General features: G+C 44.2%; 2 protein-coding genes across 10 annotated transcripts in view; both read left to right on the forward strand.

Annotated features, from left to right (window-relative positions):
* Nucleotides 1–14,095, forward strand: part of LOC114043043 (OTU domain-containing protein 7B-like) — an 82,827-nt gene extending 68,732 nt beyond the window's left edge. For 6 of the 7 annotated variants that reach the window (XM_027861887.1, XM_027861886.1, XM_027861889.1 and 3 more), the window contains 6 exons: nt 373–485; nt 7,992–8,119; nt 8,417–8,566; nt 9,126–9,240; nt 10,099–10,183; nt 10,644–14,095. In XM_027861887.1, the coding sequence (XP_027717688.1) occupies nt 373–485; nt 7,992–8,119; nt 8,417–8,566; nt 9,126–9,240; nt 10,099–10,183; nt 10,644–11,864 (1,812 nt within the window). In that variant the 3' untranslated portion in view covers nt 11,865–14,095. The remainder of the gene's footprint in view (nt 1–372; nt 486–7,991; nt 8,120–8,416; nt 8,567–9,125; nt 9,241–10,098; nt 10,184–10,643) is intronic. The other variant, XM_027861890.1, reaches the window with a different exon arrangement.
* Nucleotides 14,096–17,803: 3,708 nt separating this feature from the next.
* LOC114043123 (myotubularin-related protein 11-like) lies at nt 17,804–25,533 on the forward strand. Of its 3 annotated transcripts, XM_027862081.1 has the most exons (17): nt 17,804–18,121; nt 18,493–18,583; nt 19,026–19,147; nt 19,428–19,488; nt 19,672–19,814; nt 20,474–20,552; nt 20,722–20,857; nt 21,093–21,180; nt 21,310–21,398; nt 21,501–21,625; nt 21,899–21,959; nt 22,215–22,285; nt 22,704–22,870; nt 23,102–23,275; nt 23,769–23,951; nt 24,247–24,540; nt 25,029–25,533. In XM_027862081.1, exons 1-17 carry the CDS (start codon nt 18,044–18,046, stop codon nt 25,173–25,175), a joined length of 2,109 nt encoding a protein of 702 aa, XP_027717882.1. In that variant the 5' UTR covers nt 17,804–18,043; the 3' UTR covers nt 25,176–25,533. The 3 variants fall into 3 exon arrangements, with proteins under 3 accessions (XP_027717882.1, XP_027717884.1, XP_027717883.1); XM_027862083.1 differs by lacking the exons at nt 23,769–23,951; nt 24,247–24,540; XM_027862082.1 differs by lacking the exons at nt 17,804–18,121; nt 18,493–18,583 and having other exon boundaries at nt 19,109–19,147; nt 19,428–19,575.
* The last annotated feature ends 68 nt before the right edge of the window (nt 25,534–25,601 follow it).

The raw sequence follows: 25,601 nt of genomic DNA on the forward strand, positions 1-25,601 counted from the left end.
TGTTGGAAGGGGAGGATCTGGAAGTAGCGGTGAGGAACAAGGAATAGGTCTGGTTTTGTTTTTCTCCAATAAATATGTGCAAAGCTATTTGAATATTCTTCTAGTAACTAGTGTGGTAAATCTGTTTCCATAATTACATATGGCATCCCCAAACCAATAAATAATATTTTTGTATTATCTTTCAGTTTATATTATTTTTGGCAAAGCTCCCTTTACCATTCACTTGAATAGTTGAGTTGAATTTGTAGTATAAATCACTTTTGAATGTGAATGAAAGGATATAGATGAAGATATTTGAGTAGGATATAGATGAAGGGTCCTTGGGAGCCAACATCATAATCACCTAATCACTTCTCTGTCTTTTTCCCATAGTCTGGGCTTGTGTATACAGAGGAGGAATGGCAGAAGGAATGGAATGAGCTCATCAAACTTGCTTCAAGTGAACCCCGAATGCATATAGGAACCAACGGAGCCAGCTGTGGAGGGTATGTGTGTGGGGGAGGGAGTAAGAAATAGTAAATTCTCCATTTGTATTTGAGTGCTTCCTGTCTGCAGAGTTTTCTGCTAGAGGGAGCAGGAGCCCTGGACCTTGTCATAGGAATGTTCCATCCAGTGAAAACTGGACACAGTTCACTTAAAATAATTGACAAACAAAAAGAACGGTTTTTTTTTACACATACAAGTAATGGAAGCTGATTACATGAATGCAGAAGGAGTTGTAAAGTTAAGGTGAGTTTAATCTAGATTAGCTTCCTGAAAGAGGTCACTTTTGATCAATGAGGAAGAGACATGAAGAAGATATGGGGGGTAGGGATGGGGGAGAATAAAGTATCCCGTGGGATCAGTTTGTACTATTTCTTTAACATTTGGATATTTTTGGTGCCACAGATCAAACCTGTGCTGACCCATGAACTTAAGTTAACCACCATCTGTAGCATCTTTTTTTTTTTTTTTTTTTTTTTGGCAGATGTGGCTTGAGCTGGTACTAGGTCCTTCCTTTAAATGTTAAGCTCAAGGAAGAAAGAGGCTGGAGGAAGAGTTGGTAGAAATAATGTTTCCATTTTTGTGTTGGGCCAGTGATTGTAGTAGGAGTGGGAAGAGGGGAAGAAATTGGAGAAATTGCTAAACTAGTTGAATGTGAAGAGATGGTGATTACCTCTCTGTTGCTGATACCTCCGAAAGACTTAGAACCATTACTCTCCAGCCTCTTTCCACTCCCTCAGTAAACACTTTTTTAATGCCTATGGTATGTATTGCTGTGGGACGAATACAAATATAAGCAGTATCACAGGTTCTGGAACTTTTCTCCCAACCTTTATTCACACTGGCTCCTAAGACTGTGGCTGCTCCATCTTCCTTAAGGTTTCTAAGACTAACCTTGAGGGATTAAGTGCTATAACTTATGAATCCCCACTGGTGTGCTTTCCCTCATGATTATCAGTTGGCATCAGTCAGCCAGATGTAACAAGTTCTTAAAACGTGTTTACTGCAGTAGTATAGTTGGTATATAACATCCCAGCAAAAGTCTGTGATAACACTATTTTGCCAGTTCATACATAATCTGTGGGAGTTGAGCTTAAAGAGCATATGTGGCAAAAAGGGTGACAGCTCCCACCTGAGATCCTCAGGATGTCCCCCTTAGGGGTGGTGGTGGGCTTTTTTTTTTTTTTTTTAAGTGAGGCTGTCAGCGTTAAGTGACTTGCCCAGAGTCACACAGCTAGTAAGTATCAAGTGTCTGATCTGAGGCCAGATTTGAACTAAGGTACTCCTGACTCCAGGCCCGGAGCTCTATCCACTGCGCCACCTAGCTGCCTTGGACTCTTTGTTAAGCTTTGAGTCTACCTTTTCTCATTGGCATAGTCTGTCCTTGGTTCCTGATAGAGACACTTGTGACTGCTGTCAGAGGGATGCTGCTGGGGTGCTTGTGAAAAAGCCCTGTCCTCTGGCCCTTCAGAGTTGATGAGGCTTCTGCAACCAAGGCAGGGAGGAGACTGATCATATTTCTCTTAGATCATAAGGTATCTTTTACAAGTCCTTGATTGTATTTAATAGACTGCTATACTCACTGCCCAGCTCTCCATTGCCCTTCCAGCCCCCAGCAGTTTTGACTTTTTGGAGATAAGGGTATTTCATGATTCATAGCCATATAGCACTACCAATTGAATAAGCAGAGAGACTGGACCAGTGACTTCATTAGTTTAGGAAACTCCAGGATGAGGAAACTCCCTTTACCCAATTCACAATTGGCACCTTCTCTGAAAAAGAGTCTCAGAGAGTTGCCTGGAGCATTTTGAGGTTGAGTAACTCACCATAGGTCACCCAGAGAGTGCATGTCAGAGATGGGACTTGGTCCTCAATCTTCCTTGTTCCAAGGCCATCTCTTCACTAGACCACCCCATTTTCCCCCTACGTAGATCTAAATGGATGTTGTTGTCGTCGTCTTCGTTTCAATCACGTCTGATTCTCCCTTCCTCCATTTGGAGTTTTCTTGGCAAAGATACTGGAGTGGTTCTCCATTTCCTTCTCCAGCTTATTTTACAATGAGGAAACTAAGGCAAACAGAGTTAAGTGACTTGCCCAGGGTCACACAAGCTACTAAGTGGCTGAGGTCACATTTGAATTCAGGTCTTCCTGACTCTGGCCCAGCACTCTATCCACTGTGCCACCTAGCTTCATTATCCATTATCTAAATGGATAATGGTATGAAAAAGATTTTTGTTTCAGGGACCAGCTGTGTAGTTTCCAAAACTCCATCCAGTTTTCTTCCTTCTTTTAGATTCTTGGCGCAGTGTCTAGCCAAGATGTATATACTGAGGGACCTACTTGATAGGCTTTGCATTCAGCTGTATTGCATAGTCTGCAAATTGTTAAACTGTGTGGATTATCTTGAGTGGTTGTGGATTTCATTTAGAAGACTCTGTACTATTCCAGGACTTGAAGCAGTAACCACTGTGTCACTATTTATGTCTCCTGATCTTGTCAGCTGCTGCAATTAGCATAACTACTTTATTCAACTACCAGTATTCCACTGTTAATCACCAGGTTCCATCTGCCTTCATCACTGGTAGCACAAGGTTATTCAAAGGGAAATCTGTATGATAGAACATGCCAACCTTCTTCATCTCTATTACTGGTGAGATGTCTTTTGCCTGCCCTCCAGTATTGCTCAGGATTAACTCCATGAGATGTTTCAAGTAATTCCAGGTGATGTTTCATGCTATTCTAGGGTATTCCCGTTAGCCCTGCCCACAGTAACTGGCATAGAAGCTGCTGAAAGCTCCCAGATAGTTAACTGATCCCCCAGAACTCTTAATATCCATACCCACAAAATACACCTTCACTCCTCCTCCTGTCAGCTACCACAACTACGACCTAAACAGGGAGTCTAATATCCATATCCACCCGAGTAAGGATATTCTTTCCCTCATGTTTTGTTCCTCAAAATCTCCAATAGAAATTGGACTATCCTTATGAAGCTGACATAAAGTAACCTGATTACTAATATCTAACAACCTCCTTAGGTGTTTGGGCAGCTTCCTCATATTAGGCCAGTGCTTAGGACAGTATCTGACACACAGCGGGCACTTAATAAATGCTAATTGACAGACTGAGCAAAGACTTAAAGAGGCTTTACTTCCTGAGGATGTTGAGGTCTACCATTATATTAGTGATGTAATGACAAGTGAGCCAGATGAGGCTATGGCAGCAGAAGCCTTAGAGTGAATGATGGCTCATATCAGAGCCAAAGTAGCGTGGGAAATCAGTGTAAGAAAATTCAGGGTCCAGCCTATTCAATTATAGTTTTTAGGGAGAAACCTGATGATTCTAGATATATAGTTCATAAGAAGCAATTGATACTTGCTTCCCCACAAATTAAGAAGGAAACTTAAAGACTTATTGAACTCTTTGAGTTTTGGAGAATCTATATTCTGCATCTGGGTATTTGTATTTTATGACTCCTATTTGTTGAATTATTTATATTTGTACCTTTGAAGGATCAGTATGGTATGATCCTATGTGGATCTTGACCTGTCTTCGATTAGCAAACTGTGATAAGACAGACGTGGGTTGTTTCATTTTGTTTGGTTTTGGTCATGGAACCCTTTGACAGTGGTAAATCCCTTCTCAGAATAATGTTTTAAAATGCATAAAATAGAACATGTAAGATTACTGTGGAAACCTATTTTATTGAAATGCAGTTATCAGGATATTTTTAGAAATTTCTTTAAAGAAATTATTTAAATGAGACAACATACAAAACTTGTGAGATGCAGTTAAAATACTTGTAAGGGGAAAATTGATGTATATCTAGGTTTTCATCAGGAAAAGAGAAAAAGAACAAACCATTGGGCATGTAATTTTAAAAACTTTAAAAACAATAAATAAAAAATCCCTAAGTAATGATAATGTCAAATATTAAAGAAGAGATTAATAAAATTGAAAGCAAAAAGATCATGAAATCGATAAAACTTTGGAGCTGTCTTTTATTTTGATTGGGGGGGGTTTGGGTGGGGAATGAACTACATAAACAATTAGCTAACCTGATTTTTTTTTTTTTTTTAAAGAAAGAGGAAAGCCAAATTATTTGGATCAAAAATGAAAAAAGAGTAAGAACAATTGGAGAGGAAATTAAGGACATTATCAAAAGCTATTTCTTGCAATTACATGCTTACAAAGCTGACAACTTAGAGAAAATACATGAATACTTACAAAATTATGACATCCAGATTAATAAAAGAAGAAACACTCTTTAAATAACCTAATATCAGAAAAAGAAATTTAATAAACCCTAAATATACTCCCAGAGAGGAAAAAATTTTCCAGGATCATATGGATTTACACATGATGTCTATTAAGCATTCAAAGAACAATTAATTACAATACTACATAAACTATTTGCAAAAATAAGAAAAGAAAGTACTTTTGCAGTATCTTTATGTGATACAAATATGATTTTGATACCTAAACCAAGGAGAGACAAAGCAGAGGAAGCAAACTACTAGTGAATGTTGACAATTTTTAAAGTAACATTTTTACGAATAAGCTACAGCAGCATGTTATAAAGATTATACATTATGATCAAGTTAGATTTATACCAAGAATGTAGGGTTTATTCAACGTAAGGAGATTAAATATCATGTTAATAATACATATATAATAAAAACCATATGATTATATCAGCAGATGCTGAAAAGGCTTTTTGACAAATTTCAACAACCTCTTAATAGGTATAGAAATCATAGAAATAAATGAACTCTCCTTCATAGGGTAAATAATATCTACCTAATTCCAAAAGCAAACATTATATTTAATGGTGAAAAATTAGAGGCCTTTCTAGTAAGATCAGGGATAAAGCAAAGGTGCCTGTTAATTACCACTATATTTAACATAATTCTAGAAATGCTAATGTTAGCATGCAATAAGCCAAGAAAAAGAAATTGAGAGAATAAGCATAGACAAAGAGGAAACGAATGATACGATTTTCTTAGAATTTACTTAGAAACTTACCCTAGAAGGGACAGGTAGGTGGTGCAGTGGATAGAGCACCAGCCCTGAAGTCAGGAGAGCCTAAGTTCAAATCCGGCCTCAGGCACATAGCATTTACTAGCTGTGTGACCCTGGGCAAGTCACTTAACCCCATTGCCTAGCCAAAAAAAAACCCAAAAAAACAGAAAAAAAACAAGAAACTTACCCTAGAAAATCAACAAAAGCTAATTAAAGTAATAACTTCAACAAAGTTGTGGGATATGAATAAGTCTACATAACTCATCAGCATTCCTTTATATATATATCAATAGAATCTAGTGGGAAAAGCTAAAAAGAGAAATTCCACTCAAAATAACCCATAGAAGCTATAAAATTTGGGTGAGTGTACCTACCAAGATTCACCTGGGAAATATCTGAATCCAACTACAAAACACATTTTCCATAAACTAAATCATACCTAAGTAATTGGAGAAATGTTAATTATGTGTGGGTAGGTTGAACCAATATAATAAGAATGACAGTACTACCCATATCATTTTACTTATCCAGGGTCATACTAATCAAACTGTGAGAAATATTTTGTAAAACTAGAAAAAAATAGTAATGAAATTCACATGGAGGAACAAAGGTTAAGAAAATCTTAAGGGTAACTAATGGGGAAAAAAAAGTAGGAAGGGGAAAAGTGTGAGTCTGTCAATACCAGATCTTAAACTGTGCTAAAAAGCAGTGATCATTAAAATGAGTTGGTACTAGTTAAAAGAGAGAGAGCCAGAGAGGAAGAGAAAGGGGAGAGCACAGGAGAGATATCAGTGGAAGAAATTAGGTACCCATTATATAGAAGCAAACACACAGAGTAATGTCTGATAAACTCAAAGACTGGAGTTACTTTGGTAAGTAATCACAATTGAACAAAAACAGCTGGGAAATTGGAAAGCACTCTGGCAGAAAGTAAGTTTAGAACAATGTGTCACACTATCCAACAAGGTAAACTCCAAATGGACACTCATTTTACTGCAAAGAAGGTTTAGGATTGAGCCCATTGTTGCCATACTTGTGGGTTTCCATCTTGCCTAGGCAGCTGGCATTGGGGAAAGGTCAGATGGATCTTCAGTGCAATAATATCATCATCACATCACTGATATCACAGTTTGTTGATTTTCCAAAGACTGTCTTGATAAATCAGTGCTAAGAAGGGGCAGGGTTCTTCGCTCAAATAGTTTCTTGGGATCTACGCTATGGAAGGACTTGCCTGACTAGGATGGGGTTTCTTTTTTTATATATTTCCAGTTGATCTTCTGTAGCTTTTCCTTATGACTGCTAAGTGGTGCTTTGGATGTAGAGCACTGGGCCCAGAGTTGGGAAGACCTGAGTTCAAATATGACTCAGACACTGGCTAGCTGTGTGACCTAGGGCAAGTCACTTAAACTCTGCCTCAGTTTTCTTATCTGTAAAATAGGGATAATAATAAAAATAACCTCCCGGGGTTCAAATGAGGATCAATTAAGATAATAAAAATGCTGGCATGTGGGAAGGGTTGTATCAATGTTAACTATTATTATTATTATTATTATCTTTATCATCACCATTATTAATAATAATGCCATCTGTGTGTGATTGCTTAGGCCTAGAGGTTTTTGCCTCATGGAAAGGTCTGTGCATCCTGGAGAAATGGTTCAGGTCCTCTTTAGTTTGCAAGTTTCCCTTCCTTTGGGATGGTTTGTATAGTTTTTTCCCGGAAAGTGTTTGGAGGGGGCCTGTTGGAAGGGGATTTTGCTTTGGGGTGGTTTGGGGGAAATAAAATTAGCTTCTTATAATTGTGGTGACTAGGAATTTATGTAGAAAAAAGGGGATTTTTGGGGGCCATTTTAGTAGTGATTTTAAGTCCCTGGATAAAAGTGAATGCGAGTCTTTAACCAACCCCCATGAAAGAATATGATAGACCCTCAGGTGTTTTTAAAGAAGACGTAACTTGATATTGTTCCCCCTAATGGGGCTCCTAAAGGGGAGGTTTTGGCTGGCAGGCCTCAAAACACTGAATAGGTTTCCTATGTAGAGTGAGTCCTCGTATCAGCTTGGGCCTCAGCACATGGTTGGTTGCCTTCAAGAACCTGTGACATCTTAACTATTTTAATTCGAATGGTCCAGACTTGTGATGGGTACTAGTGACAACAATCAGATGTCATTCACTTCATATTCCTTAGTGTCACTCCTGCGCATCATGATTATTTGATCCAGAAAATTATTATGAACTGTTCTTGATATACTTTTTTCTCCAGCCTGACCATTCTTTTATAGAGAGGGGTAGGGAAAGCTTCCAGAAGTGATGTGGCTCTAGTCACACAGCTAGTTAGTTACAGAGCCAGGAGTAGAAAAAAGGTCTAGTAGACACTGGTCTAGTAGACACTGGTCCAGAGCTGTGCCATTGCACCCCAGTGTTTTCCCTTCATCTCTTGACAAGAGTACTCAGTCTTCATAGGCTTACTTTTCTGCTCCTTTGACTTCAGGGTGGAGAGTTCAGAAGAACCTGTCTATGAGAGCCTGGAAGAGTTCCATGTCTTTGTTCTTGCACACGTGCTTAAGAGACCAATTGTTGTCGTGGCAGACACCATGCTTAGGGACTCAGGAGGAGAAGGTGGGTCACTGAATCACATGTCCTCATCTGAACTCTGTGTAGAAATAGGTACTAAGCCTTTGAGAGGGCGGGGGAGGTGGGGAGAATATACAAGCATAACACACACTGGGGAAATAAAATACAAATGCTGAGAAGATGTAACAGACTGATTGGAGTTAATCAGCAAAGACTTTCTGGAAGAGGAGAGTGTTAACTAGTCTTTGTTGGGGATATACAAGTGGCAGAAGGTAGGAAGATCTCTCCTAGGCAAGGGAATTGATCAGCTTAATGATTTTGTCCTTTGTGTTTCTTCTGCAGCATTTGCTCCAATCCCCTTTGGGGGGATCTATCTGCCCTTGGAAGTCCCTGCCAGCCGGTGTCACCGATCACCCCTGGTATTGGCCTATGACCAGGCTCATTTCTCTGCACTGGTGTCTATGGAGCAGAAAGAGAACTCCAAGGAGCAAGGTGATGATGATGGTGTCTTTGTCTCTGGTTTCTGTCCATCTTCCTTCTTTGACGATGCCTTGTTTCCTCATGGGGGAATTGAAACAAGAGGTTAAGGAAAAGCTTGTGCTAAAACAGTTCTTGGCAGTAGAAGGGAATATTAGATCAAGCCTTAAAAGTCACAAGGACGTTGGTGTGTCCAGTATGTCATTGCATTTGGATTTCTCACTCTGTCATGGAACAGGACCCTGTTCAGCGGGGTAACTGGGTTATAGGACTTTCTTTTGCTTACGTTTATGTTCAGATGAGTTTGGTCTCTCAGCACAGACTGCCTGACAGTCTGATCCAGAGGCAGTAAGTGATCCCCATTAATTGTTCGCTGAGAGTGGACTGAAGGCTCTCTTGAGGCTGTGTAGCAGGAAGAAGTTAACTCCACAAAATAGATAATTGAGTAGAGAATAGTCTGGTAGATATGGTAATTATTCCCTTTTCCTTTCAGTGCAGGCTGATCTGTGTCTGGTTACTCAGAGGCTTCTTAATGACCTGTTTCTTTACTTCCTACTCCTCTCCCCTTCCCTAGCAGTGATCCCACTCACAGACTCCGAACACAAGCTGTTACCCTTACACTTTGCAGTGGACCCTGGAAAGAGCTGGGAGTGGGGCAAGGATGAGAGTGACAACGTCAGGCTGGCCAGGTCAGGCAAATGGATTCTCTGTTTAAGATCTTCACAAATATATTTGCATACTTCTTAGCACCTCCACAACAAGTCTTCCAATCTCAAAATGGATCTATGATAGCACCTGCAATATCCCATATCTGAGGAGGGCTGGCCATAGGCTAATACTAGAATTGTGGTGTTGCATAGCTGCTTTTACAGTTTCTTTGGGGGGGGGGGTTGGTGGCACAAAAACAGAGATTTTTGTTTCCTCCTTTCAGTGGAATAGAGATGATAGTTCCGTCCTTAATATTATAGACATTACAAAAATTAAAAAAAATAAAAATAAAACAAAACAAGACCTGAGAGGTCAGGCAGGGCTATCAAATTATTGTTTCTTATGGCTGGATTTGTCTGCCCTGACAAAGATGTAAATGAGGGTGGATTTAAAATACCCAAAATTGTCCACTGTAGGTTTGTGGCCTTGTAAAATTGGAATATCAGGAGAAGCAAACTCCCAGATCTCAGATGTCTAGTTTTTCTAGCCTTCTACCTCCGAATTTGGAAAATATATGAATAAAATAGAGCAAGAATAAAATGATTTTTCTAGGCCCTCCAAACCCTCCCCAACCCTGAATCTGGGAAACCTGGAGAATAAATACATTTAGAACAATACTCAAATCTTTCCCTATTCCCTTTCTTAATATCCCCAATATCTGAGTAATGACCTAGTTTACCTGACCTAGTACAATTCCTATACTTGACTTTCACTCTTTATTATTTTTCTCAGATTTTTATTTTTTTATTGTTATGAACTTGGCAAACACTGACAGACTGTAGTCTCATTTACCCCCTTTGAAGCCTTTGGGTTTTGATTCCTTCTTTTCCTTCCTGCAGTGTGACCCTGTCCCTGGAGGCAAAATTACACCTGCTACATAGCTACATGAATGTGAAATGGATCTCTTTACCTTCTGATGCCCAGGTGAACTTCTCTGCCTTCACAGTCATGGCTCATCTTTCACTAGTGGGGGGACCCATTGTTGTGGGGGAAACCTAGGCTAGGTGGGAGAAAGGAGCTTAGCTCTGGATGGAATACATAAGGCACGTTAGGCAGAGTGGGAGGGAAGGAGACATTTGTAAACTCAACCCTACACAGACAAGCTGGGTGTTGCTTAGAATCCCACAGGAATATCTAGGCTCTATTCTAGCTTGAGACTGAACCACCACAGGAAGTCCAGGTGTGGTGGTTGGGATGAAAGTTAAAAACCAGGAACAACTCCTTACTTGTCACAGCAGTTATATTCCTCAGTGATTAGTGAAAGAGAATAAACCAACCCCTCCACCACCATTCCAGAGAGTTGCTGAAGAAATTGGGGGTGGGAATGGGAAGGAGGTAAGTGGAAATGTGGGGTAATCTTCAATGATGCTTTTGTCTTTCCTAGGCTCCCTTGGCCCAACCTGAGTCCCCCACAGCCTCAGCTGGGGATGAACCCCGATCTACCCCAGAATCAGGGGAATCTGACAAGGAATCAGTTGGCAGCAACTCTACCAGCAATGGGGGAAGTGGGCGAAAAGAGAAGCCAAAGCGAGATCGGGAGAAGGATAAGAAGAGAGCAGATTCAGTTGCCAACAAGTTGGGCAGCTTTGGCAAGACTTTGGGCAGTAAACTCAAGAAGAACATGGGGGGCCTAATGCATGGCAAGGGTGCCAAACCTGTTGGGATTGGGGTGGGGTCTGGGGTGCCACCTAGTAGCAGTGAGATACTGGACAAGAAAAAGAAAGGCTCAGTCAAGGGCTGGAAGGGCAGCAAGGAGGATGCATCTGGGGATATCGGTGGGCCTGAAAAGCCTGCACCTGAGTCTCCAGGTGATGGAGGGAGCAAGTATAGCCAGGAGGTGAGACTGAGCTTGAGCATTATGAGAATTGCCATGCAGGGGGAACGTAAGTTTATTTTTGCTGGAAACCTGAAGATGAGTCACCGACACCAGTACCAGGAGGAGATGATCCAGCGGTACCTGGCAGATGCTGAGGAGAGATTCCAGGCTGAGCAGAAACAGAAAGAGGCAGAAAGGAAAATGAATGGAGGGGGTGGAAGTGGGCCCCCCCCAGCAAAGAAACCAGAGCCAGATGGGGGAGAAGAGCTTCTGAGCCCTTCCCCACCAGAGCCCAAGGCTGCATTCTCTACCAGCCACGCTGGGGGCTTCACCATCCCCAGGCCAGCTGGGAGTGGTCCCCACTGCCAGGACCTTGGGAGGCAGGTGGCAGGGGGTCCCTGTGGAGGGGAACTCCCCTCTTATGCTACTTTCCCTAGACAGTGCTCCTCAGGGCGGCCCTACCCCCATCAGGACCCAGTTCCTTTGGAGAGAGACACTCATTCTGTGGATGGAAACCCAGGGGGATCATTGTTACCCTCCCCCTTTCGTGTAGCAGACAGCTACAGTAATGGCTACAGGGAACCCCCAGAGCCAGATGGTGCTGGTGGATGGGGTGGAGGGACAGTGGAAGACTTGGGGCTTCCCCTGACCCAGACCAAGTGCAAACAACCGAACTGCAGCTTCTATGGACACCCTGAGACCAGCAACTTTTGCTCCTGCTGCTACCGGGAGGAACTGAGGAGGAGGGAGCAGGAAAGGGGTGGGGAGCTGTTGGTACACAGATTCTGAATGGGGGTGGAAGCTGGGAGGGTAAGGGGGCAAAACAAAGACAGGTAAGCGCTACTGATTGGCTCATCGTGACCCAGCCCGTTGTGGGTAGGGCTAATGCAATAACTTCTGTGGGACCCAACCCAGGCTTCAGGGTGTTGAGGGGATGGGTAGCCCAGGCTGCTAGGAGCTGGCCAGGGCTGGGTAGGGGGACTGAGGAAAGTACCTCACAAACAGTAGTATGCCCCATGGAACTGGGTGTGTCAGAGTAGGAGAAGCAAATGGGGACAATGTTGTGGTCCCACCCAGTAACCCATCTTTCCCCATCTTGGGGTGTTAAGGGACAGTTAGCTATTGAGACACCATGAGGCTAGTAGAGAAATAGGCTTGAGGTTGGTGGAATAAAAGACCAAAGTTCTTTGTAGGTTGGAAAAGCATGTGACAAAAGGAAGGTTAAAATAAACTTTCTACTGGTTTGGATTCAGGTAGAGAGTGGGGTAGGGATTCTCCCTGGAAGAAGCTAGCAGGACTGGGCCAGTGATTGGTTGGGGGTGGGGAAAGAAGGCAGTATTTAGTTTAAATCACAAGGTTTATTATTTCCTAGGTGGAAGGAAATAATTTTCCTGTGGTCCTGTTTCCTCCTTAAAAAGAACAAATTTAAGAAGTCTGTGTCATTTATTCCAGTTTTGAAGGGAGGATTGTTGCTTGTTCTTCCCTACCCTTTTCTGGGTCACAGTTCAAGCTGGGTTGAGGTAGCTGCCAGTTGATGAGGTTATGATTTTATTTTTTATTTTAATTATCTTAGTTTTAAAGCATTTTGTGGAGGGATAGAGGCAGAAGAGCAACTTCTATGTGTTTGGGGTTTTTTCTGGATGGATTTTGCAGAGATAGGTTGTAGAGATCATGATTTTTGGCCATATCGGTAACTAAACATGGGAGTTTGGGTGGGATATGGGCTTGGCTTGGTGGGTGAGAGATAACTGGCAAGACTGTTAAACAAAAACAAACCCTAAAAAAACCTAAACCTACTATTCCCATCCTATTAGGAGCACTGCTTTAAAGTAGAATGAAAAATTATTTTATGAACTAATTTGTTTGAAAAAGAAGAAAAACACACAAAAAGATTTCTTTTTCTACTTGTGTGACATTTCTCCTTCCTCTTCACTTCTGGGGAGTGAACTTAATTAACATCTAGGCTTCTTTTGTTGAGCCATAGCTGACCGTAGATTTGTGGGTCGTTTATTTTAAAATGAAATTAATAAAAAGTAATTTACAAGAAGATATTTTTTATATTAGGACTGGAGACTTTTAGAGGTGGAGGTAATTTATACAAGTGGGGAATTAGTGAAACATGACATTTTGGAGTTACAACCACAGACTTTACTCCCAGTGAACTGATTAATCCTTAGATTAATCCCTTTTTCTGGCCACCTAGCTCCCTTTGCTTGGGAATGGGGAGGGGGGCCCTTTGCAGTTTGCACAAAGCACAAGCCAGGACAGAGGTGGTTCTGGCCCTGACCACTTCTAAAAGCTTTAAACAGAGGACCTTTCTTGGTCCCATCTTCACTTTCTCTCTTTGACTTTTCTTAAAGGTGTCAACTATGCAATTGCATCCATTCCTGGATTTGTTCAGAGAAGGAGAATAATTATACCTAGCATCTGGAGTGCTGGTTGAAACTAATATTTCTCTACTTGGAGTTTCCTGAGATGCTTTCTCACCATACCTGCTCCAAAATGTACTCCTCCCTGTTTTTAATTCAAGTTTTCCCCCTAATACCTAGGGGACAAAGATAAGGGCTTTCTGCTGGCAGATGCAGCTGGGGAATTTTCATTAAGAAGAGGGGCTCTTTGCTCCACTGTCCAGTGAGGGTGGTTGGGGAGAGGGGGTATGAAATTTCTACTACTTGTCAGAGTTGCATATAACTAGATGAAGTTTACCTTTTTTCCTTCCATTTCTCAGCCACAAAGCCCCTTCTTGTCAGAGTCCGACTTTGCTGTTTTCTGTAACCTTACTGCCTCTGGCTCTTCTGTCTTGGACTCTCTTGAAAAAATGGTTATTTGATTTTAAATAAGCAAAAGTATCCAAAGACAAATGGGGGTGTCTCGGGCACTGGTGGAGAAACTGACCTAGGAATTTCTATGCTTCCTCCACCCCACCCCAATATTTTTTTTAATAATTCCTCTGTCATCTTCCTGAAAGCTTATAGTGTGGGTTTGACCTAGAGAGATGGAGGCAGCTCCAAGAGAAAAAAGCCAAGGAAGTTTCAAGCATCTTCCTCCTCAAAAAAAAAAAAAATACTCTATTGTTCTTTTGAGTTTGAACTCTAGTTAGGTTCTAGTTTGACACCTTTTTGTTTTTAAATTTGAGAGAATAGAAATGAAATTATTACAAAATCCTCCATGCCATGTGTTGTTTTTTTCAATAAAGATGTAATTTTAACTCCACTCCCTTTCCCCACCCCCTCAAAAAAAAAAAAGTTCTCAGTTTCCTCACTGAGGATGGGTTGGGATGTACGTTGGGTCTCCTTCAAGCCCTGTGGATTTTTCTTAAAAATTAAATTATTTTTTTAAATGGAAGAAGGTAATTATTTATTGAGGCATTGAGACCCCACCCCCTTCTCAATGTGAGGAGGGGTCCTGAGATTAATAGCTATTTTTCTATAGGGGAAGATGGGTGAAAGATTTTTTTATGAGGGAGGAGGGAGGAGGGGCGATCATGATATCCATGAGATCATGACAGTGAGTAAGTTTTGTTCTATAGCAGCAAGGCTTTTAGAAGGTGGGGGAGAAGGGGGAAAGTATCATTAGTATTTTAGGCATGGAGGTGGATGCCCTGTCTAACAATCAATCTCTGGAACTCATTTGAGTTTGAGAGTGGTGTATATGTGGAAGGGAGGCAGAAATCCTTTAACCAAGACTAGGGATGCCCCCATCTCTCAGTCTTATAAGTGCACTTATACTCTCGCAGTACAGGGCTTCAGGGGTTCTGAGGACAAGGAGCTTTTCAAGGTTCCGGTATTTTCCTTTCCCTTTGCCTCAAGACTTTTGCTGTTGGTCCTCCATCCCACCCTCTCATTTCTTTGACCTTAGCCATGTGATTCTAGGATGTTGTGTAGGTACAGTCCTAGAATTCCTCCAGTATCTTCTTTTTAAAATCCCATCGTTGCCCTGCTGATTGTGCTTAAGAGTTGTATGAGAGTTAATCCAGATTTTTCCCTCTTTTAATTGGTTTAGCTTTTAATTGACAAAAATCTGTAAAAGGGTTTAAAAATTCATATTTGGGGGGGATGGGGTTTGGGGGAGAGGTCAAATCTCTCCTAGTTAAACTTACTGCTGTAAAAGAGCCAGAGGTGAAAGGGGTGGGGTTGGGGGGACAGGTGCTACCTTCTCTCCCCCTTACTGATTCCTTCTCATTTATGCAAAACCCTAGAGCTCACAGACAAAAATAAAAAAATTTTTTAAAAGCAAACGGCTTCGGAGCATGTGTTCAGAAAATGAGATGTCACTGTGCAGATGGTACCAATAAGCTCTTCGATCTCCAAACAGCTTACTTAAAACCGTAGAAATTGTCTTAAGTTGATCTATAACCTCTGCAGTTAGCCAAGCCTCGAATTTGAGGGTGAGGAAGAGGCATCCCTCCCCCTACACACGTAGACCCATGGTGGGTGTGCTTGACCAAGAGGCGTGGATAAGGTTAACCCTGCCCGAAGTAAGGAATGCGTTGGATTGTAGTAGCTCTAGGTAGCGTTTGGCGGTGGGAGAGGGTGGGAGAGGAATAGGAAGGGGTCCGTTTTCTCTTTGATTAGCTCATTCTTCCTCAGAAGAGAAGGGAGCTGGAGTTCGAACCAGGTAGAAGAGTGGGAAGCTTAATGCCGCTATTTGACATTAGGGGATGCCACCCCAGCACACACACAGCTGAGTCACGACCTTCATTGGGCAGCTCGTTTCTTTTTCCTCATGACACTTTCTTCGTGTTATTTCTTCCTGCCTTTCCCTGCAGTCAAGTGCACAGCAGCTTCAGAATGAGTCATCCAGGCCCCAGCAATTTCTCCCACTTTTCAGATGGAGAAAGGACAATCACTTAAAGCCCGAGGTCGTGACTTTGGTTCAGATAATTCTGTGCTGCAATCTCCCCAGTTTAGTGTCCTTTTTCTCTCTTTCCATTCCTACTTTTCAACGCACAGAGGGAGGAAAGGGGGGGTGGTGTCCAAAAGGAGAATAGAATGGGGAATACTATAGCTGGGCAAGAGTGGTAGAGTGGGGGTGGGCGGGTCTGTGGCCTTGTTTCTGTGCTTATATCTGGGTCTGTGATTCATCAGATGACTCACTGAGCTCCACCCCCTTCACCCTCCTCCCCTCCTCCCCTTCTCTGCTCAGATGTGGCCTGAGAAGGACCAGGGAAAGTGGTAGTAGGTGGGGACTGGGGGGGCTGGGGGAGAGTAGCATGTCCTTAGGGTTCCAACAGCCAGACTTGTCTTGTGAGGAGGTAAAAATCGCCGGACTCAGCGCTGCTGTTCACTATTCCCTGCCTTGTTTTCTTTCCATTTCTGGCCAGAAGTTAACCTTACTATTTTACCTTCCTTTACCCCGCTTTACCATGAACGCGTGGGTCTTCCTAATCCTGTCTGTTTCCCTCTTTCTTTCCCTTGATTCGCTTCCCCCAAGTAAGTGTAGAGATACAGCAAGGGAAGAGCCTTGGGAGGATAGAGGGGTACTGATGAGTGTTTCAGGTGTGGGAGGCGAGAGATACACAAGGATTTGATACTTCTTTCTTCATGGATACCTTGGAGAAACTGACCCTCTCTCACTGCGACCTCACCCAGATTTGAGGTCTATAGTGCATGCCAGAATTTGTGAAGGTGTGGAGTCAATACCAGACTGACTACTTGTCTTAGGCTCCATAATAGCTTCAGGATTTCCACAATTGCAGCCAAGGCAGAAAACATTTAAGGTCGAAGCAAGAAAAGGGAGGGGTGGGAGGGGTAGGAAGGGTGAGGTGGCATGGAAAAACCCGGGGTTCCAGAGTCCCTGTTTCCCACCTTGGCTTAATTGTTTCTAGGGATACAAAATAAAATAGTCGCTCATTTAAATTTCATTTTGCATCTTATTTTCACGTTCATCTTGGATCTATGTGCCCATTTTTCTTCAGTGGCTTGCAGCCTCTCTAACTCTCCACCCCAGAGCCTGTCCCGAGGGACTGCTCCGAGTTGTGTGGAGAGGTTTCCTGGCCCCCAGCCAACACTGCCCAGAACATGAATCATTGATTGTAGGGGTATCCAATGTTCAGAGTGGGAGGTGTCTGAAGGCTGCTCTGGTTCCCAATTGGTTGCAGGCTACTGGTAAAGGAAAACCTAGGGGGAGAAACAGTCTGTCCCACACGTGAGTTTGTGTTTTATCTCCTTGGCTTAGTCCTTACCTCCACCTACATCTAATCACAGAGCTGAGGTATATCCCTTTTTCTCTCTGCCCTAACCTCCCTTGATAACCCATCCTTATGTCTCTGAATGTGATGGGAAATCCCCAGGGGCCCAACCTCTTTACTCCACCCATGGCAACCTTTTGTCAGATTTGAGGAAAGGAGGGATGCCTTATTGTTCTTCTTTCCATAAAAAGAGTGACTACTTCAGCACACGGGGAAACACACAGAGACACACAAAGTAATTGTGCCTCAAGGAGGAGCCCAGATTGAGTGAGACCTTTCCCCCTGACCCAAATTGTAAGAGTTCATATAATTCTGTTTCATTGTCTGGGTACCTGTTGGATACCTCTGGGTACCCTCAAGGACCCTCTGTGCTGATCAGTAGGAAGTGTGCTGGAGAACTCTTCACACAGACTCATGGGTACTCCTAAATTTACTTTCCCAGCCTACTCTCTTAAAACCCTTCTCCAAACTCTCCCCAGATTGGGTGTGTTCCCCTTTAAGGGGCAGGGCATCTCATTTCCACCCCTACCCCCCCCAATCTCCGGAGTAGTCTGAAGTTTCCAGAGGACCCTGAGTCGCCCCCCAACCAAGCCCTCTGTCCCTTAGCCCAGAAAAGAACTCTTGTGTAAAGCTTCTCTTTTTTTGCTTTGCCCCCTCCCCATCCCCAGTCCCCATCTCTTCCCTTCCCTAGGACCTAACCTTCTCCCAGTTGGGCCAAGACTTCCCTGAATCTCCCTGCATCACCTCTCTCCCCCTCCCCATCCCTCAGTTCCCCTGAATGGAGCCAGGGAGATGTGGTGGGGGGGGCCGGGGCCGGAGCTTCAACATTCCCCCACAGAAGGAGCCAAACATGGGGGTAAGAGAAAGGGGAACTTAGGGGAGGGTGGCAGGGAGGCTGGGGGGAGCTATCTGACTTCAAGATAAGTTCGGTCTAACTGTTGCTGGATTTCTCAATATCTCTGTGTTTCTTCTGAGTCTCAAGTTCACTCTTTCATTATTCATTAACCAGTTCTTCCCCTTATGCTGCCCCACCCCAGACCTGTCTTTCCTTATCATATCTAGACCTCAGTTTCCCTTGAATATTTGAATATTGGCTCGGAAAAGAACTGGCTGTCGTATCCGTCATCCCAGATCTTGTGCATGCCACCCCACAACGACTCCACAACAGGGGAGATGAGGGGGGTGGGGTAAGATCCGGAATGAACTACAAATGAACTTTTTTTTCAGCTCTTACGCCCAAAGTCCATGCAGGTGAGTGGGATGGAAGAGTCAAGGAGTCCACAGACTAGCGGTTGCCCAGCTCTTCGATGCCTCCCAGGTACTGAAGACCCTTCAATATTCCTGACTCTAGGTGATGCCCTCAAACTTCAATCATCCCTGCCCTTCCTCTCTTCAGGGTCTTCACCCCCACTGTGATGCCCCCCAGCACAGACCTTCCTCCCTTGTACACCATCCCCTTCTCTGTTCAGAGCTAACTGTAAGCTTGGATTTCAGGTTCTGTTACTCACCTAGAAGATGGTGGGCATGTATGAAGTGATGACCTTTCCACTGATGTCCTGTTTTTTTGTTTGTTTGTTTGTTTTCAAAGAGCTCAGAGTAGGGGGAGAAACTTATCCATCTCTCATCATCCTTTCTGTTTTTGTGGAGGGGAGAAGAGTGAGAAGGTTGTGTGTTTAGGGTGGATGGAAGGAGATTTGTTGAGAAGGGAATACTTTTCCCTTGCATGACTCATCTTCCCCCCTCTTCTCCTTCCTTATAAGGGGAACAGGTCTTGGCCTGGGCACCAGGAGTGAGAAGGGGGCTAGAACCTGAATTGCCTGGGACCCTGATATGTACCAACCAGAGAGTGTTGTTCCGCCCCCAAGGCTGGCAAGGGAGGCAGGTGAGGTGGGAAGAAAATTGAAAGAGACAGGTGGACTAAGGTAGGGAGGGGAGGCAAGAATGGTTAATAAAGCCTGTTTGGGAGAGGGCGGGGCAGGAAACTCTCTCACAGGCACCTCTTACTGGGGTAATTTTCAGGGAGTCTGTCTGGGAGGACCAGAGACTACCCTGCGTAGAGGAGTCTCTGGGGAAAACCATAGGATCATAGATTGAGAGTTAGAAGAGGAGTCAGAAGTCAGAAAAATGTGTTTTTACAGCTCCTCTGCTTTATTCTCTCTTAGGACTCTATACTGAGCAGTGACTATGATTTTGCTCTCAGCAATATTGGACGGTTAGAAGCTGGTAATTGAAAAGAGTGGACCTTTTGTAGAAGCTGGGTGAGAGGGTGCAGCTGGAGGTGTGGGAGAGCCCCTCTCTCCAGATGCCCAGGTTGTGAGAATGGATGGGCTGGGAGTTCCCCTGGGGTAGGGAGGGCCCCTGGTTTCTGGGTTATAATATTTTCTGACCCTTAACCCTTGACCTCAGTAAGTGGCCTAGGCAGGCCCCAGATCCTTCGTCCAGGGTCTCTGCTCAAGTTCATGCCTGATGAAATTCTAATTCATGGACGAGACTTCCGGCTTCTAAGAGTTGGCTTCGGAGAGGGGGGGCTGGAGCCCCTTGCCTTTAGGGTAAGACACCCCTATCCCCAGAAGCACCCATGTGACTCATTCCTTTCCTCTTACTCCCCCTGGAGATGTATTTCTTTTGCCAGGCAACTCTGTAAAATTTCCTTTGGGATAATAATAATTGTTTTTTATTATTATTATTATTATTATTATAGTTAGCATTTACACAGTGCTTTATGGTTTGCAAAGCCTTCTACATTTTATCCCATTTGATCCCTAATAGGAATCCCTTTTAACTATATGATAGACCTGCATTTGTTAACTTTTTTGTGTGTGTTAATAGAGCCTTTTGGCAGACTGGTAAAACCTGTGGACCCCTCTTCAGATATTGTTTTTAAAAATTCATAATTGAAGGAAATAAAGACTTGCAGTTAGAGGTTAATGAAAATGAAGATAAATTTTTTTCCCATCCAATTCATGAACTCTCTGAAATATCTGTGTGTGGGGGGGGGTCCGTGGACCCTAGTTTAAGAACTGCTGCTGTACACAATAGATCTCTCAGATCTGCCTTTCTAACCCTTCTTTCTATGACTTACCAGCTCACAGTTCTAGAGACTGTTCTTTTTATTCTGATAAGAAGTAGAGAGAAACATAAATCCTATTCCCTTCTATTCCCCTTTCTGATCTGAGCCAAAGGGGTGGGGTGGTCATTTCTTCCATAGGTGGCCATGGCGATAATCCAGGCTAGAGCACAGAACGGTCAAGCCCAACAGTATGATGGAATGACTCTGAGCAAAGCTTGTGAGTAGAAGATCTTTGGGAGGGAGGGGTGGAGAGTGATTTGGGATGGGACAGAGGAAAGGTAAGAAGTTGGGTGAAGCAGGAAGGTAGAGGCCTAGATGGTTGAAGTCTAGTCTGGCTGGAAACCAAGGGTGAGCTGACTGGTACTTCTCTTTCTCCCTTTCTCTAGGTTGTGGCCTGGGCCCCAGTGAGCCACCTGTTCCCCTCTTAGAGACCCCTGAGGACTGGGAGGCTGAACGGAAGAAGCATGGGGCCAGAGGCTGGAGGGTCAGCACAGTAAATGAGAGATTCGATGTGTCTACCAGGTGAATCCAACACTCTCACATCTCCATCTTCTAGTAGGCATGCTTAGCCAATCCTTCCAACCTAAGGCTAAACATTCAACCTGCCTCCTGGAGATACCTTCATGGTACCCCTTGACTCATCACTCCCTTAAACCTGACACCCCTCTAGGATTACCTTCCCCTCCCCAATTATAAACATCATAGCCATACTATGAGGTCATTGAGCCAAGCAGTGATATCACCTTCAACTCCACAGTCTCTCTCGATACTTCTGGGTCCCTAGACAGACACTGGACAGCGAAGTCAGAAAGGCATTTGGTCACTTCCATCAGGGTCGTGGACCGGTCAGTATGGGAATCAGGGTCAGGGTAGTGGGTTTGGGACCCCCTGGGACACGTGGGAAGAGGGGACAAGGAGTCTCTCTTCCTCATAATGACCTGTCTGAGGCCACTGTGCCACCCTGCTATTTACAGCGCCTATGCTGGCATCATCCTGGAGGCAGTGATCTTCTCCGCTCTGGTGGCTTTTATGAAGCCAGTGATCCTAATAGAGAGGATATCAGGTAAAGGAGAGGTTTGAGGGGAGAAATCAGGAGCTGGGAGTCAGGGGACAGCCAAGGTTCCTTATGCTTCTTCCTTCTTCACTCTCTTCTTTGCACCCACAGGGCAGTGGAGTTACTACTTCAGGCTGGGCATTCGGATATTGTCCTGGTAGATACTGTGGATGAGCTCCCCAGCCTTGCAGATATCCAGCTTGCCCACCTGAGGCTTCGGGCCCTCTGCCTGCCTGGTGAGGTTGACTTCTAACCTGTGACTACTAGACCTACTGATTCTGTTGCCCACTCTGGATAAGTGACCTTTGTCCCACTAATCTATTGATCTTTCATTCTAGTAAAAAGATGGGCTCCTTTCAGTAGGATCCTGAAGACCTACTTATTCTTTCTGACTCTCTCTGATCACTGATTCTGTTCTTCTTAACCCTTTGGACCTCATTTCCTGAACCTTGAATCCCAAATCCTCAACTTTCCTGACCCTCCCTATTCCTCTGACTCTTCTCAACCAGATGCAGCTGATGAAAAATGGCTTTCAGCTCTGGAGGGAACGAGATGGCTGGACCATGTCAGGTGATCATCCCCTTCCTATAGTCTGCTAACCTGCACATCTTGCTTCAGCCTTCCATTAACCTGGAGTCTTCCATGAGTTCCTCCAGACTTTACTACCTTCTTCTTCCTGGAAGTAGCTACATTTTAGTTTTGATGGGAGAAAAGGATGGCAAGATGCTAAAGTCAACCTCCTATCTTTACCATGATCGTCAGCAGATGACTTTTCTAACCCCTAGAGCTTGTTATTCACCCTTTACCACACCCTCTTCTTATCAGGTCCTGTCTCCGAAAGGCCAGTGACATTTCGGTGCTAGTGACCTCCAGGGTCCGATCTGTAGTCCTTCAAGGTAAATCCCCAGGTTATCCCAGCTCTTCCCCTGCCTCTGTGTCTCTGGGCCACAAGATTGGAGTCTTTCTAGGGAAGGTGACACAGAAGTCCATTTGCTCTCTCCCATGTCCAGTTCTCTTCTGTCCAACAAGTTAGAAGTTATTTTTGAGACCTCTTATCTCTTCTGCATCAGTCTCAGTTGGGCATGAGGAAGGACAGCAAGAAAGCAGGCAGAACAATTGAAATTCTTACTCTTCATTTCACCCTTTTCCATATCTCTCTTCCTTTTATCCTGATTTGTTTTTCTCCTATCTTCCTCCTCACCCCTTTCACTTGCATCTCTTCCTTTTCAATTTCATAATGCCCTTTCTTTCTGATCTTTCTAACCTGGCCTCTTGATCCCCAAGCTTTACTAAATCTCCCTTTTTACCTCCCAGAACAAGGTGACCGTGACCTCAATGGCCTCCTTTCTTCACTTGTCCAGCTCCTTTCGGCCCCTGGAGCTCGGACCCTGTATGGCCTCCAGACAATTGTCCAGCGAGAGTGGGTGGCAGCTGGACACCCTTTCCTGACCCGTCTGGGAGGGTCCGGGGGAAGTGAGGAGGTGAGAAGGAATTGGGTGATATTGAGAAGGTGAGGGGAAGGTGAAGCTGATTTGGATCGACTGGAGAGATCAGCAGAATGGGTATGGAGGGCCTTGGAAGAGTGTTTGTTAAACAGGTGAGGGTTAGAATAGGTCTAGAGTCTCAGAGCCTTCCAACACTCCCTGTTTACCTTTAAATCCTCAACAGCAGTCCCTAATGAGGCCTTTTAACTTTCAATCCCCCAACTCCAGGCCCCAGTGTTCCTTCTTTTCCTCGACTGCCTCTGGCAGCTGGTCCATCAGTTTCCAGCAGAGTTTGAATTCTCAGAATTCTTCCTCCTGGCCCTTCATGATAGTGTCAGGGTTCCTGACACTCCCACCTTCCTGAGAGACACCCCCTGGGAACGGGCAAAGCAGAGTGGCCAGGTAAGTGATTCTCTCCCTTTGCTTTTCTTGGGCTATTCTTTTTTATTTATTTATTTATTTATTTAGGCAATTGGGGTTAAGTGACTTGCCCAGGGTCACACAGCTAGTAAGTGTCAAGTGTTTGGTCTGAGGCCACATTTGAACTCAGGTCCTCCTGACTCCAGGGCCTGTGGTGTATCCACTGCGCCACCTAGCAGCCCCTTCTTGGGCTATTCTTGCTGAGTTGTAATCATGAACTTTTTTGCCGGTGGTAAGAAAATGGGAAAAGGATAAGAAGTAAGGGAAGTTGCCTGATCAGTAACTGCATGGTCTTTGTCAGAACCCTTTAGCCACTGAGATTCCAAGACCTTTAGGTTTTTTTTGGGGGGGGGGGCTGTTGGGGTGTGTGTGGGGGTAGGTGTTGCTTTATAATACTACTCCTCTGATTTGAGAGGACGGTGGAGAGTTTCCAAGGCCTACCTAGTCATCTTTTTTTTTTTCTTCCTCTACCTAGTTCAGCTCCTATACCAAGGTCTATACACCAGGATCCCCTCAGTCTCCAGTTGGAGACCTTGTCCCCAGACCACTGACCGTCTGGGACTGGGGTCTTCGATATAGCCATCAGCAGATACTTCAGTTCTATAATCCCTGTTATGAACCACACCACTGCTCAGATTCCTATCCCCCTAAAGAACAGGTAAGCCTCATTGTAACCGGGAGAGAGAATTAGGAAGGTGGGGAAGAAACAGTATCTTGAGTTTTTGCTCCTGACTTGCATGGCCCAAGCGTCCCCCAAGGGGATAGGTATTCTAGAACGAGATGAGAGGAGAACAAGGAACTCTCTTCCCAACCAGCCTATGAAGAAGCCACCCCTAATTCAATGTTCCCTCCATTTGTCCTTCTGAAGTCTTAGCCCTAATCCACAGGGAGGTGCTGAAACTCCAGAAGGACTGAATGGTTTGGTAGTGATCTGACTCCCCATTTCCTTGTAGCCAACTCCAGTGACTCCTGGCCCTCCACGATCCATATTTCTCTTCTCTCGGGGAACTCTGACCCCACTGAACCAGCTCTGTCCTTGGCGGGATGGTTTTTCCTCACTGACATCCTCATCACGATGGCACCTCCGACATAATACATCTTCTGATAGCCTGGCTGACCAGGAGTGGGGACTCCCTCCTCACTGGGGGCCCTCCCCTTTGCCTCCAGGACTTCTGCTGCCTGGATTCCTAGGGCCCCAGATCAGACTCTGGAGACGCTGCTACTTAAGAGGGCGGCCTGAGGTCCAGGTAGGGCTGGTATACTAAGGCAGGCATGTGGGGTGGCAAGTGGAGGCCAAGAGAAGGAAATTTGGCAGGGCAGGGGCAGCTAGATGGTATAGTGGATAGAGCACCATCCCTGGATTCAGGAAGTCTTGAGTTCAAATCTGGCCTCAGACACTTCACACTTACTAGCTGTGTGACCCTGGGCAAGTCACTTCATCCCATTACCTCACCAAAAAAAAAAAGATATCAATCAACAAGCATTTATATTAAGTCCCTTCTATGTGCCAGGCACAGGGGAGACAAAGGCAAAAATTGAAACATCCTTTCAAGGAGCTTCTTCAGAGAAGCCAGCATTGAATGGAAGATGTTTACTATAATGCTGGAACAGTCTGGTGAAATCTAGAACTGCAAGGAGATTTGAGGAAATACTAGAAATAGCAAAGGCACTGGGTGGGTGGGGTGGCCACACAGATCTTCAGCGACATCTTTTTTTGTCCTCTTCTATCCCTCAGACAGGTCTATCAGCCCCGACAGTCTCTGGACTCTTGGATGAGCTGGCCCAGCTCCAGGAGCTGCTGAGGACATGGTCATCAGGTGCATTACCTGGGGTTCAGACGAAGACCAAAGACCCAGATACCCCCCTGTCTCCATCCCGATGAGATGTCTGGCCCTCTTTAAGACTTTGGTTTTCTTTGATCTTCAAGATCTTCCCTTTACCTTAACCTCCACCCTCTTCATTTCTCTAATCGCCGAACAAGCTAAATAAGATTTAACCTGCTATTCCTGCCCTTCCTCCAGCCCATAAACACAGGACCAGATTTTGATCTGGAAGGGACCTTAGAGATCTAGTCTTATTCTAAAATGGGCTAACTGGCTGTTTGGTGCATTGGGGAACACATAGAACTGAGGCTCAAGAGAGCTGGGTATTCTTGTCATGGCTCTGACTCTGTATGACCTTGAGCAAATCACATTTCTTGACCTCATTTTCTTAATCTGTAAAATAAATATGTACAGAGTGTCCCAAAAGTCTGGTTTAAGCTTTAATGGCTTAAAGCTGCACTAAGACATTTGGGATAACGTGTGTG

This window comes from Vombatus ursinus, unplaced genomic scaffold, assembly GCF_900497805.2.
Source record: "Vombatus ursinus unplaced genomic scaffold, bare-nosed wombat genome assembly UNPS02014768.1, whole genome shotgun sequence".
Classification (NCBI taxonomy): Eukaryota; Metazoa; Chordata; class Mammalia; order Diprotodontia; family Vombatidae; genus Vombatus; species Vombatus ursinus.